General features: G+C 37.3%; 1 protein-coding gene across 1 annotated transcript in view; it reads right to left on the bottom strand.

The window, feature by feature from the left end:
* Positions 1 to 15,015, bottom strand: part of ASB7 (ankyrin repeat and SOCS box containing 7) — a 48,975-nt gene that overhangs the window by 32,368 nt on the left and 1,592 nt on the right. Inside the window, exons 3-4 of the mRNA XM_061181820.1 lie at positions 9,127 to 9,251; positions 6,949 to 7,210 (exon numbers count right to left, since the gene is read on the bottom strand). Coding sequence (XP_061037803.1) covers positions 6,949 to 7,159 — 211 coding nt within the window. The 5' untranslated portion in view covers positions 7,160 to 7,210; positions 9,127 to 9,251. The remainder of the gene's footprint in view (positions 1 to 6,948; positions 7,211 to 9,126; positions 9,252 to 15,015) is intronic.

The raw sequence follows: 15,015 nt of genomic DNA, 5'->3' as shown, positions 1-15,015 counted from the left end.
TCACTTTTTTTTTTCCTTTTGGAATATAGACAGTATTAGCGATTCAAGTCAAACTTGCTCATTTCCTCAATGAAACTGGATTTCTCCCAAGCAGCAGCAAGCGTACTTCACATACCTGCTCCACAACCAGGCTTCCCTCTGTGGTCACATGGCTGTCACCACAGCACAGAGACAGGCAACCTCTTAGCTCTGAGTTTTGATAGCTCTGTGTGATCACTCATTGGTGGTTTCATGGTGCAGGTGTACACATTTAATTATAAGATCTGATCCTTTAATGTACTTGAGATTAAAAATTTCTGGTAGGGTAAATGACTGATATTAAACATCTATATCCTTTCTTCTTTTCAATTGCTTTGGCTAACTTTCCCCTGCTCATTCAGTAAATGACAACTCTTTTCTTCCTGATCCTCAGCCCCCAAACCTCAGTTATTCTTAATTTCTTTCCCTCTCACCTCATAGCCAATCTATCAGCACATATTGTTGCCTCCATTTTCAAAATATATCCAGAATCCGACCACTTCTCAACACATCCACTGCTATCATGTAGCCCAAGCCACGAACATCTCTCACCTGAACTATTCCAAAGCGTCCGGACAGGTTTTCCTATTTCTCCTCTGCTCCTCCACAATCTATCTTCCTCAGAGCAGCCAGAGTGAGCCCTTAAGTAAGTTCATATCGTTCCTCAGTTGAGAAGTATTCAATGGCACCCCCATTCTCACTCAGAACAAAGTCCAAAGTCTTTTCCATGCCTTCTAGGAGCTACAGAACATGTCAGCTGACTCTCCTTAGCCCTGTTTGCCCCCCTCTCCCATTATTCTGCTCCAGCCACCATCTTCCTGGCTTTTTCTTGACAGTACTAAGCATGTTCCCAGCCTAGAGTTTTTACTTTAACACTTTTCCTTTAACACTTTTCTCCCAGATACACACATGGTTTGGTCTTCGTTTCTTTCAGGCCTCAGCTAACATGTCACATTAGAGGCCTTCCCTGAATACCTAATTTAAAACAGAAGCCTGTACCTCTTTATCCTTTCTCTGCTTCCTTTTTCTTCATGACTTGATATCATATATTTACTGTCAACTACTGAAATGTAAGTGCCATGACAGCAGGGACTTTATTTTGTTACCGTATTCCCAGCCCTCAGAATAGTGCCTGGCACATAGTAGTGCTCAATACATACGTGTGGGGTGCAGGGAAATGAGACTGCAGTCCTGAGCAGGCAGCAGTGCCTGAGGTCTTGGGCCCTTTCACTAAGCTCCCAATACTACAACCAGTGAGCTTTCTACAACACACAGCTGTTTCTCCCACTCCTCTGTCAAATGGCTCACCACTGTCCCCAAAATAAATGACCAGATATGCTCCAATCATACTGAATTTTTTTCAGTTCCTAAAACCAAACATGCTCCCTTTCTTCTTCAGCCCTTTATTACTCAGTGTCTTCTGTGTTTGAAAGAACCCCACACCTCCACCCTTCCAGCACCCCACGCAGCCTCACCTTTCAAGACCTTGATGCAAACCATGCCTTCTCTAGTAAGCCTTCCATGCCACTCCCACCACCTTCACCCCAACAACTGGGGTGGTCTTTTATACACGGCGCTTATCTCACTCTGCTGGGACTGCATTGTTTTCTTACAGGTCATACAGAATCATGGTTAAGACAATGGGTTTGAATCCTGGCTCTACAATTTATGAGGTGAATGACTGTGAGCAAATTACTTACCATCCTGTGGCTCAGTTTTCTCAGTGGAAAAATTACTACTTACCCTCACAGAATAGTTGTGAAGAATTAGGCTGATACTAAATGCTCAACAAATGTTGGCTACAAATCCATCCACCCACTAGACTATGAAGTGCCAGAAGGCGAGCACAATGATTACGTCCATATCTCAGGGCCTGGCCAGAGCCTGGCATACTTTACGTGCTCAATAAATATTTGCTGAATAAATATATGAATAAGTGACCAACTGGCCACCTCATCCTCGTCTAACTATCTATATGAATTCTTTCTATCTCAGGCACAGAGGTGGGGGAGGGGAGAGGGAGGGAAAGAGGAAGGTGAACCCTTGTTTCTTGTGCATTTCTATGCTCACTTTCCCATATTTGAATCTTTGACTGCATTTCACCTTAATGTCCATCACAAAATAAACGTATTAACAGGAGGGGACCAATCTAACTGGAAGTTTATAAGCTCTTAAAGAAACTGTGGTTTAAGGAAAAGAGCAGGTATGATGAATTCAGGGACTTTTCTAATCCCACCAGAAGGCTGGCCCATTTTCAATCAAAATTTTTTAATAAAAAGAAAAGGATCAGCCTTGTCTCTGTAAGGCTGGGGAACAATTATTTTAGATAACTGGTGTTTGTTTCCTCTTTCTCTCTCTCTCATTGAGAACAATACAGATACAGGTTCTGTCCTCATGAAGCCTCAGACTAACAAGAATAGAATTAAATAGAATACTACAAAAATAATTTATTATGCTTGTGATAGGAACTACAATAAAAAGGTACAGAGCCCGATAGTATCACATGATAGAAGGATCTGACCAAGTCCGGATGGTAAGGGAAGGTTTTCCTGAGAAAGTGTGGGAGAGGTGAGGGAGAGGCAGGCAGGAGCCAGGCGAAGGTGGCAGCAGTGCAGGGAGCGGAGGGACCCCAGCAGGTCCTGGGCACACGCCTCTGAGCTCAGTGAGTCTGAAAGAATGTAGATGGGCTGCGGCTCAAAGACAAGCTGAAAAGATATCGCAGAGAAGCAGACGCTGCAGGGCCGTGTAGGTCACATTAAGGACTCAATATTGCCCCAAGAGAAGTGGGAAACCACCGACGGATTTTAAAAGGAAATATTTTAATTGTCATTTTTAACAGATCACTCCATTTAGAGACTGGTTGGAAGGGGGCACGAAGCAGGGACGAAAGAGACATCATAACCGTCCTGGTGAGGAACAAGGTTTCCTTGCCCAAAGGTGGGGCAGTGCCTCCAACGAAAGGAAGTGAAAAGATCTGACAACTATTTAGGAGGATGGTTTCTAGATTTCTGGCACAGAAGTCATAGGCCGTAGTGCCTTCTACTGCAAAAGAACACGGTCAAAGCAGCAGCTCGTGCTGTGCTGTGCTGTGAGCCACAAGTGTGGAGAAGCTGAACAGGCAGCTGGGTACACTGGTCTAGAAATCAGAAGCCAGGCCTAGACTAAATACACAGCAAGTCTAAGCATCACACGTGGCCAAGGGGAGCGAGGAGGAGGAGGAGGTCTCCTCTCCTGTTTCCAAATCGATACATAATGTGCTATTAAAAACTACTCCCTAAATCTCTTATTGTACTAGGGTAAAAGGAGGAAGTAAAAGGTGCTATACAAGAATAAGTGAGGGGCTTCTGCAAAATATGTAATTTTGTTGTTTCAAAATTTTACATGGAAATGTAAAGTGCTAAGAATAGCCAAGACATCCTAAAAGAACAAGGAGAGGAGATTTGCTCCCCCAGATATTAAAACTTATTAGAGAATAATAATAATTTACAACAATATTATACTGACCCAGGGATATAACAACAGACAATAGAACTAACGGAACCATGTGTATATAAAAACTTTATACCTGAGTTGGCAAGACATAACAATGAGGAAAGAAAGGATGATTTAGGCTACCTTTATGTATGAAATTGTACCTGACCACCTCATGTTATACACCAAAACCAATTCTGGATGGATTAAAGACCTAAATGCCATAAAACATTTTAGAAAAAAATATAGGCAAATAATGACCCTGTGGTATGATGTACAAGACACAAAAAGCACAAACCATAAGCCAAAAGAAAAACACAGTTTACCTACTTAAAATGCAAACTTCTGCCCCAAAAAAACAAGCAAAACAACAATGTGGAAAAGCTACAAGCTGGGAGAAGACTGTTGCAACATATAACTAACAGCAGAGAATACATAAACAACTCCTACAAGTCATAAGAAAAAGACAAGCAAGCAGCCCAGTCTTGCAATGCTTTGTTACTCATATGTCATTTTTGGGAAAAAAGGAGGCAAGCAAATCACACAGAGGAAGAGCAAACCACTTAGTGATACACTCCTGGCAAAGGCAGGGGACTGGGCACTCTCCCACCTGGTAAGGGCAGAGCCATTAACAACCTTCTTTGGAGGACAATTTGTCAATATCCATCAAAACAACAACAACAACAAAACCTAACAACCCTTTGATGTGGCAATTGTACTTCTTGGAATTATCCAAGAGATAAATTCACATATGTAAAAAGATTAGTCAAGGACATTCTCTGTAATACTGTTTCTAGAAGCAGAAAAATGAAAAATTAGAATGTCCAACAATGGGGAATAAGTTTAAATAAATTACATCCATACAATGGAATCAATGACAAGGAACTATCACTTAGAGAAACTGTTTTGTGAAAAAAATCAAGATGCAGAACAGACGATTAACAAAACAGAAGCAGGCTAGAAGATGGAGGGCGGAAAATATGCACACTTATATGCACAGACTATCTCTGCAGGGACACAAAAGAATCCAGTAAGAGTGACTGCCTCTGGGAAGGAGAGGAGGGGCCAGTGCTGAAGAGCAGACATTTCCCCGTCACTGAACAGTCCGTAACACCTTTCGTTTTGTTTTTAACCATGTATATATATGTATGTGTTACCTTCTTAATAAAATGTCCTACTGAGAAAATTTCAGCCACTCAAAAAATAAAAAAGAATGGTTTAAACAAACGATAGTATATCCATACTAATAAATACTATATCTAGCAGCTGAACAGAGTAAACCTATATGTATTAATACTGAATAGGTACAAGGTTTCTTTTTGGGGTAATGAAAATGTTTTAAAATTGGCTGTGGTAATGAATGCCCAACTCTATGAATACACTAAAAGCCACTGAATTGTACACTTTAAAAGGGTGAATTGTAAGGTATGTGAATTCTACCTCAGTAAAAGCTGTTAAAAATATCTATATACACATACATACACAAAAAGAGAGAGGGGGATGGTGAGGAAATAGGATTCAGCAAACTGGGACCAGAGGCCGAATCTGGCACACCACTGGTTTTTATAAATATAGTTTTATCGGCACATGGCCACACTCATTCATTCACATATTGTCTATGGCTGCTTTCGTGCTACAAAGGCAGAGTTGAGTAGTTAACAACAGAGACAGGAGGGCTCGCAAAGCCCAAAATCTTTACCATCTGGCCTTTTACAGAAAAAGTTTGCCAACCCAATATTAAAAAAGTCTTAAGTTATATACAGCTGAGCAAAAAATAACAGTTGCAGAATAATACAGTCAGTATGATATCATTTATGTTCTAAAAACCACACACAATAAGACGTATTTTCTATAAGCACATTTAGGAAATGATCTAGAAAGATAAGGACCAAACCAAACCCATGAGTTACTTCTGGGCAGGGGTAGGCAGATAAGGATTGGGAGTTGGCCAAAGGGGACTTTGGCTTTATTTGTAATTTATTTGAAAATGTATTTTATTTGTTTTAAGGAGACAAGTTCATATATTACCTGAGTAATTGAACTTTCTTTCTTAATTAATATTTTAAATATTTTAAAAGCAAGGCTGGCAGAAACAGAAAAGTAACGGGACTAGGTAGAATTTTAAAATGTGAGTTCTGATCTTGGTCTTAATTTTACTAAGCACTGCCAGAATTTTAAGTATTCTGATCCTACACCCACTTCTTAGTTTTTTCAGATCTTTCTCCTGGCATTCCTCTTACATTTCTCCTTCGTTGCCTTCAGAGCTGAGGTTTTCAAGTTTCAAGGTGAAATGAGATATGAGCAAGGGCGGCAGGGAGGGATGGAGGATGGCTACAGAGGAGGCACAGGCTAGCAAATGGTGGTGTCAACAGTCAACTATTTCGGGGATATAATTCTTATTTCAGGGCCACTCGGATGTGTGATGATTCCTAGTCTCAGGTGTAGCAGCACTTTGCAGTAAGTCCACGCTCATAGCCTTTGTATTCCTATCTTCACATAATTCACAAGACCCTAATGAGAGCTGTGTGACTTCTAACATTTTCTGTACTTCAAATTAGTTTGCAAGTAAGTTTGACTAGTCTTGTAACAAAGTACACCATAGAAATGGAACTAAATGACTGTTAATAAGCAATCCAGGCCCTAGAATGGTACATAATGGATCCTGAGTCCCAACCAAGCTGTTTTACACCATAATTTACAAAAATAATATGGGTACAAATGACAAAATACACTTGTTCATCTTTAGGAAAATAAATTAAGTGAAAATCTAATGGGAGAAAAAAGTAAATGACTTTAAGACAATTATTAGTTACTATTAATTACAGGAATGGACAGTTTTTCATGCAAAAACATTAAATGTCAAATGTAGTTTCCAACTGCATATGTTTACACAAAATTAGACCTCAGCTAACCAATCTTGTAGGATACCTAGAAACTATGTACAATTCTAGAAAAGGCAAGTGCTCTAAAACAGTAATAAAAGCAACTAAAATTTTTTTATGAAGAGGTAAATTCAAAAGATAGGGTATCCTGAAGGCCCTGGTATTGACAGGGGGCCTGTGCCAGCTCAGTCGGCTTGAGCAAGTCTCAACAGGGGGAGCTTGAGCAACTCTCAGTTGTTGGGACCACAGCCACTTCTGCTTCTGAAACAAAGCAACTGGACAACCTGAAGAAGGGCTGCTTTTAGCTGAAATAATCTGGGGAAATCTGGCTGTACAGAAACTAGAGTTACAAGGGGAAAAAAGCACATTCAACAAACTGATTTTTTAGACAATCTGGTTTTAAACAAGACTCAGCATAATTTTAACACATCTTCACAAAGGAGAGAATAAGAAGTCGAGTATTAGCAAAAAGAAGCATTAGAAATTACATACACAAGCACTCATATATTTTAAACTAAATAGAATTTCATTTTAAGTTTCTCCTTGGGAAAAAAGGGTTTGCTCCTAATAAACTCACCTCCATGTTCTAGAAATACTCGAACACATCTTTCCTTTCCTCTTGCTGCAGAGAAATGAAGCAGGGTCCAGCCATTAGCATCCCGGCCATTTGGAGAATAGCCTTGTTCTAACATCTTTCGTACCGTGTGAACATCCCCGGCAGCCACTGCAGCTTGAATCTGCAACTCTTCCTGGAGTTCAGGGTTCCTTCGACAATGGTGGTGTAACATCCTAGCTGAGTCCACTTTTTACAAAGGATTCATTAGGTCACAGGGATCAGCCTTGAAGGGTAGGTAGAATACATAAAATTTAGAATACTTGACACCTGACAGTGTGTTCATTAAATAGCACAGAATTTTCCATTGCTAAATCATGTAAACTTTAGTGATGACAGTTCATACTACTACAACAAATTAACATGTATAAGTTTTGACCAAAACTTTCAGTTATTTCCCTAAGATTATAAAAGATTTCAAAAAGAAAGTGAGGCATAAAGCCCTAAAATGCCGAAACAGGAAATTTCTTCTGCAGCCTTTTGTAAACTCAAAGCAAACATCAATGAACACAACATTTATTTTAGGTAAAATGGAAAGTGATGCTGGGCAGCTGAAGATGGAGACAACAGAGGAAGCAAATGAGTACTTGTCTTAGGAGTTTGCATTTACCTGATGCACACGGAAAATTTAAGTTATAAACCATTCAAGGATTCTATCACAGATCAGTGAGTAAATATCGAGTATCAAATGGACAATTCATACACTAGGAGGACTAAAGACCTTCAGCTATGAGAAGTAGTTTAAAATTTTAAAAAAGCAAAAACCTTTAGGCTGGTCCCCTAAAGTATTTCAACAATATTTTATTTTTAGCCCCAAAGAGTGGAAAGTTGGGGGGAAGGGGAAGTGGGTGGGGTTTAAGTAAATTAGAGGAAAATGTGTAGATTATATTTACTTTCCTTTTGTTTCTGTCTCTCTTTCTATCCTCCCCACTTTATGTCCTCTGAGGCACGATTTACTACTCCTCTTTTTCTGCCACATTTCTTTTGCACTTTTCTAATTTCCATTTTCCAGAAGTTTTATTCTACACATACTCAAAGTAGCAAGATCATACAAAATATTTAAAAACTAAAGGAATCTAAACAATCTGTTGATTAACCACATGAAAAAAGTAAAAGTAGTATATAGAATTCCAACACTCTCTAATAGGTCACAAAAGAGGTGTGTACTCAAACTCAATGTAAAATGAGATCTCCTTCATGCAAACAGGAAAAGTCCAAACTGAACTGGTGAAAAGTTACATCTTAAATGTGTGTATACAAAAACTTTTTTTAGTGCATTTTTAAGCTTTTAAATACATACAGAAACTTAAACCACATAATTCTAGGAAGCCATTCCATCTGGGCTAACTTTAAGGTATAGATTAAACTCACCTCCTAATTAGTAGCTTCCATTTCTAAAAATAAAAAATTATGTGAAAGTCCTTTAAAGACATTCTGGTCTCACATGTAGGTTAGATATCTTGGGATAATCTTGTTACCAATAATAGTTTACCTTGTAAAACTTCTCCTTATAGACTGTACAAAGGTCAACTTAAGCCTAACTTAGGTCATAACTTAGGTCATATTATCACAGCTTAATAGTATAATCACATATCCTACCTTATTTCATACATAGAAAATGGTTATTACAAACTCCTAAGTACCACTACTAAGTAATGTAATTTAAAAATATCAGGCTATCTCCTCAAGGAAAATTGGGAAATGAGAAATTTCCTGACAATTTGTTTTCTTAATAAACGTGATTTCCCTCATCTCTTCACTTAATTACTTTTTCAACTGACACTAAAATTAAGTCTCTTGTCTTAGAAATTTTAAAACCAAGAATACTTTTGGAATAGGTTTTTGCTTATTTTTAGCATTATAAGGAAAGATGAAGACCATTAGAAGGAGTTAATAGAAACTACTACCATATACTCAAAACAATCATCTTTAACAGATTTTTCTTTTTTAATTGGGATGATCACCTTGGCACTTAAGGCATACTATGCAAGGAAGAAGATTCAAACAATATCAAAACAAACCTGGATTTTCTTTTAGCAAGTGCTGTGTTTAGTATACATTAGGTGATCTGAAGGAGAAATAAAAGCTAAATGGATTTTCCCCCAGAACAGCACAGATGACCTATGACCCTCAGTCACTTACCTTACGGGAAGAATGCCCCTTTTCCTGATACGTGGATTGCCTAATAACCATTGTGCACATACAGCATCGTGAGTAGGGGGCTCAGAGTGTGTCCAGATTCCGGTGTCAATGAGCTCTTTCTTAACCTAAAAACGAATGAAATAACAATCATGGGAAATTTTCTAAAAAAAATAAATATAGCTGCCTGAGTAGTTTACCTTTTGATGAGCTTATAGTTTAGCACTTTACAACAAACTTACAGAGCAAAGAAAGAACTCAAATCAATTCTTAGAAAAAAGGATCTCAAATCTACATTAATCTGCAAGGTGGTATAGGATATGACTTATTTTCAGGAATTTTTTTTTTTTCTAGAAAGGCAGGTTTTTTTTTTTTTAATGAATAAGGAAAATAATAAATCACACACTTGGAATTTGGATGCAAACACAAATTCTTCTTTTTGCTCTATTCAAAATATATTTTCAGTACTGAATTACTTTTTAATTGACATCGCAAGTTTCTTACTCTTTCTAAACAATTAAAATGAGAATGTATCTGCATTCAATACAATAGGTGGCCAGGGTCAAAATGGAATCTATGACAACTAAAAAGAGATTTTCTTTAAATGCTGGTTCTTCGTACATGCAAAAGGCATCACGTTAATAATTTTGAAACTTTTATTCCTTTATGCATACACCAAACTAGGTAAAAGATAAACAGTCTTGCCAGCTTCTCCATATGGATTCTGAAAAAATTCTCTACAACTAAAAGAATAGGGATCTTTCTCCACATCAAATAAATAAATCCTAGATCTGTGAATTCCATTAACGGTAAGAACACAGGCAAAGTGACTTCCACGCATTACACCTGAATCCCTCTAGGAATTACTCACTGGGAGAACTGCCACCCCATCCCAGTGGGGTGGGTGTGCTAATAAGCCCTCCATCACTTAAACAAGGAATGGTCAAGCTGCCTGGTAACCTGATGAGCTATGGAGAAAAGTGACAGTCATAGGTGGTGGTGGCTACAGACCAGAATTTTCAACCAATCCAAATTAGTATGGTCTACTTTGACCCTTTCCTCTTTTCACACCTTATTTTTCCTTGTCAAACTTCTTCAAGGAAGGCCAAAGACTTCGCAAACATGCACTTGGAAACAAATAATATTTGGTTTAAAACTCTGCTTAACACTTCTAACTGAACTAGGCATGATCAGAACAACTCCTACATGGCAAGCTGTAAAAACTGCACAGTTAGCCTTACAGAAATGGCTGATTCTAAGACTGGGCAAGAAATACAGAAGATGAGCCTAGAGCATCTCACAGTGCCAAAAAGCAAGGAAGTGCTCCAAGAAAAATGCAATGATGGGGGTATGTCAAAGGGACACAGGAGCCAACCAAAAGAGCTCTCAATAGCCAAGATGGAACAATTCGAACAAGAAGATAATCAAAGTACTATTAGAGTCTAACCCAAAGTACAGAATAAATACCAATAAGTCTGTATTGATATAAATAACTAACTAAATTTTAAAAGGGGGAGAAGAAACAAATCTCCTGTGCAAAATTCCAAACAGTTTGTGTAAATTCTCTCCCCTCAAGGAGGTGGAGCACAACTCCTCTCTCCTGTGACTTCCTTTCAAAGAGGATAGTATGGGGGAGGGGGGGAAGAAACTTTACAGTGGGAAACCTGAAAAACACTGCCTCAGCCAGGTGATCAGTCAATATCAAGAGTGCCAAGTCATGTTGTTAGTATGATATGATGAGAATGGCAATTTCCCTCTGTGCTCTTTCTCCCCAAAACCCATAGACCTAGCCTAATCATGAGGAAAATATCAGACTAATTCCAATTGAGGGGCATTCTACAAAATACCTGACCAGTACTCTTCAAAATGTCAAGGTCATCAAAAGCAAGGAAACAAAGAAGTCTGAGAAACAATCATAGCCAAGAGGAGCCTAAAGAGACGACTAAATGGAATGTGATATCCTAGATGGGATCCTAGAACAGAAAAAAGATATTAGGTAAAAGCTAAAGAAATCTGAATACAGTATAGGCTTTAGTTAATAAGAATGTTCATTACTGGTTCATTAATTGTGGAAAACGTATCTATAAGATGTTAATTAGGGGAAGGTGAATGTGCAGTATATGGGAATTCTGTATTACCTTCCCAATTTTTCCATACATCTAGAACTGTACTAAAATAAAAAATGCAAACCAATGTCTCCAATGATGAGCCTGCAGCATTTCCACAAAGGAACATGTGATTACTTCACATGTGAGCTACACCTACAGTGCAAGAATGAACACCACTGAATGCCTTACTTCTAAGTGCATCCTCAGTACTCCCTGCCTCCCAAGAAAAGTGGAGATGACCCTCTACGGTCTTGAGCCTTTAAGAGTCCTTGTTCTTGTTGTTGTTGCTTTCCATATAGCCATCACCACTTCCATGAATGCAGCGGAGTGGTGGGGAGGACATGTGAGGTGGGAGTTGAGGAGAATACGAAATGGTATTAATTTATTAATAATATCAAGAAAGGCTTTGTTAAAAATCAAAGTGACTCAATTATTGCTCTCTTATAAGAAAGACGCACAAACAATAGTAACTTGTGATAATCCCACACGGTCTGCTTCAATTAGACAAATGAAAGTCTACTGAGTGCCTGACACATGCCTGGCATACTACTAGGCTTTGGCCACTGGTATTATCTCTGGGTAGAACTTTAATAGAGAGTTCTGCATACTTCAAATGAATCAAATACTCCTAGAATGGTTAAGATCCTTTTTCTCTTTTCTGACAATACCAAGCTCTATAAATAATAACCATAGGTTTAAACCAAAAAATCGCTTCAGTCTTTATGGGAAAAAACACATAGACACACATAACATGCACACATGACCCCTGTCAACTGCATACCTTAAATTATGAAGGCCAATGACTTATTACCAAAATATCCTAATAGTTCAAAGCATCAGACGAGTTAATTTCATCTTGGTGTAATTTTATGAGAGTTTGCACTTACTAGAGTAGAACCATCCATGTATGTATAAGTACATGGAAAAAAGACTATTGAACTTAGTAAATATAATATCCAGTGGTAAAGTTACCTATTAAAAACTACAAAGGAAGCCCAGAGATGAGGATGGAAAAAAGTCTATTCCCCCTCAAAAAGTGCAAGTTTGAAAGTCTGATAGCTCATGGTAGTGACCTATAAAATAAAAAAATATGGCGAAGGAGGCAATTTTCTAAATAAACATATGTACAATGTAAGTTGACTCAGAATGACTAAAACTCTGAGGGTGCAATCTTTAGAAATCCCATTCTAGGTTTCACAGTCAGAAAAAGAAAAAAAAAACATACTAACAAGGAAGACTTCAGAATTATATATCAAAATGAGCTGCTTCCCAATGTATATCACTTTTATATAAGATTTTACTGCCCAATGTTAATGGTGTGTTTAAATTTTACGAATTCATCTTTTCTACTCTACACTTTTCTTACAAAAGAAAACAATCTAGGCATCCGAGCTTTTATACTGTTGACCATATTAGAAACTATAAATTTAGGAATTAAAATGTTGCCATCTAAGTTCTATATAGATGCCAAGTGAACCTCATTAAGTTAAAACCAAAGCTTCTTGTTTCATATAATTAAAAGAAATCTATATTCACAGAATAAATAATAAAATAGCTATAAAACAAAATATATTTAAGATTTGTCTAAAATTATATAACTTCCACCAAATTTGCCCACATGTCTCCAGTTTCCTTTGGCATAAATGATTAGTCATTAATGGCTTTTTACATATTATTTTCACTAAAAGGCCACACATTTTTTTGATTAAGTGACACACATTAGAACTGTGCTTTCAGATTTCACACAAACTAGAAACAAGATAACAGCTTGCTACTCAAAAAAAGAAATAAGCATTTCTTTGCAGAGTAAACAGAGATACAGGCTGGAAAGGAAATAAAATCAGCAACTCCAAGGATACTGGCTCTGAGGAGAGAAAAAATACAAAAAACAAAAAAACCAATAGTTCACAAGTCCTAAGAAGGAAGATGGATGCAGAAACACTGCAATGCCCGAAGTGTGCGACATGGGTGAGATGGATGTTAACGAGGTCTACTCATATAACTAAGAGCCTGGAACCCAAAATGAAGTAGAAGTGTTATTTTAGTATCACTCAACAAAGTACCATAGTGTTTATGTTTCAAAACAAGTGAGGGTATTCGTATTTCCTTCAAATTACTGGGCTTCCATATAACATTAGGATTTATTATCATGCAAAACTTATCTATAAGTCTCCTAAGTTCTAATAGAAAGACCAACAAATTTCATGAAACGTGGACAAGGCAATAGAGGAAATTCTGTAATTCACTTACCCAGACCCAATTCAAAGCATAAATCACAAGTATTATAAATGATGAAGTCTTGTCAATCTTATCTCATTAACCCATGTCTGGCATTACCACCTTAGCAACCTCATGTCGGTACCTAAGTTTGTAAGAAATGAGACAAGCATTCCACATAGGGCATGCCTTCTGTTGAGAATGAAATGAAAGGCTGAAAGTCAGGTATTAGATATGCTTATAGAAACTACCTGACTTTAGACTTTTTAGGGACAGTATGTACTTCTGTGTTATCAAATAAAGAGATATTATATGTGTCATAATTGTGAATGGCAACACTTTAGGTATGAAGAAAATAAGTACTGGCCATAGCATACTCAAAATGCATCACTTCAATTAAAATCAGTGATTCTTCCTATGTGATCATAAATCTTACTTGGTTACCAAAAAAATTGGGTGTTTTAAAATTTTTTTTCTTTTCAAAACCATGTGACTGACAACAGAATTAACACAAAGTCAACTACCAGATTGTAAAAGATAAACTACCTAACTGGCCATGTTGGTAACGAAGTACTAAATTAAATATTTTACATGACTGGCATAATCTAGACCAAATACTCTCAATCATGCTACTATTAGGAACAGATGCTGACAATTTATATATACTCTGTAATCTTAGAAAAATCATTAAAAGCTGAGAGGATCAATGAAACATTATTTAAGCAATGAGAATGAACTGACTGGAAACCAGAGGAAAGCAGTGTCCTCTCTTTACCTTACATACTTGACTCAGCACAGGTGATAATATCCCTCAGAAATGAAAACATACTAGAGTTCAATCTAAAGCAGAAATATATTTAACTGAGAAGGCCTGAATAGAAAATACATAATTCATTTTTACCTTAAAAACATATTTCAAGTATTTTAGCATTTTTTTAAAAGTTCTAAAGGAATCATTAGGCATTTCTCTAGTGATTCACATATTTAAATAATGAAAACACTCCTAGTATTTTCATTCTACCTAGCTTTTACTGAAATGAAGTGGACCCTACATATACATACAAAGGGTGCCCTAAATGTTCACTGTGTAATAGTCATTGGTAGATACTGATTTTAAATCCCATTCAGTAGCATACACTCTCATTTTGGTGTCCAGTTCCAGGTCTCAAGAATATGCAAACCCTCAGAGCCCCTTAAAAGTCTCTTTAGCTGTACCTTGACAATTAGAAGAGGCAGGAAAGACATTAATTTCTTTTTCTGGAAGGCAGAAAGCCAGTAGAACAGAGTAAGTCAAAGATTTCCTAACAACTTCTGCTATTTTAAGTACTTCTTTGTACCTAAAATTCCCTAAACAATCTGAGATATTAAAATAACTCTGAGATTAACAAGTCACTTTATACTCCTGCTATTGGATGTTAGAGAAGCTATTCATTTGGCTAATTTCTGAATTAACTCTTACATAATTTCCCTGTTCACATCCCCTCTTTAGGACTTACATGAATGTCCTAAACCTACCTTTAGTGAATTTTCAGAGGCAGCAACGAAATACAGCAGCAGAAATGTGATC

This window comes from Eubalaena glacialis, chromosome 2 (assembly GCF_028564815.1).
Source record: "Eubalaena glacialis isolate mEubGla1 chromosome 2, mEubGla1.1.hap2.+ XY, whole genome shotgun sequence".
Taxonomy (NCBI): domain Eukaryota; kingdom Metazoa; phylum Chordata; class Mammalia; order Artiodactyla; family Balaenidae; genus Eubalaena; species Eubalaena glacialis.
The sequence above is the reverse complement of the archived record's forward strand: the minus strand, read 5'-3'. Positions and strand labels throughout refer to the sequence as shown.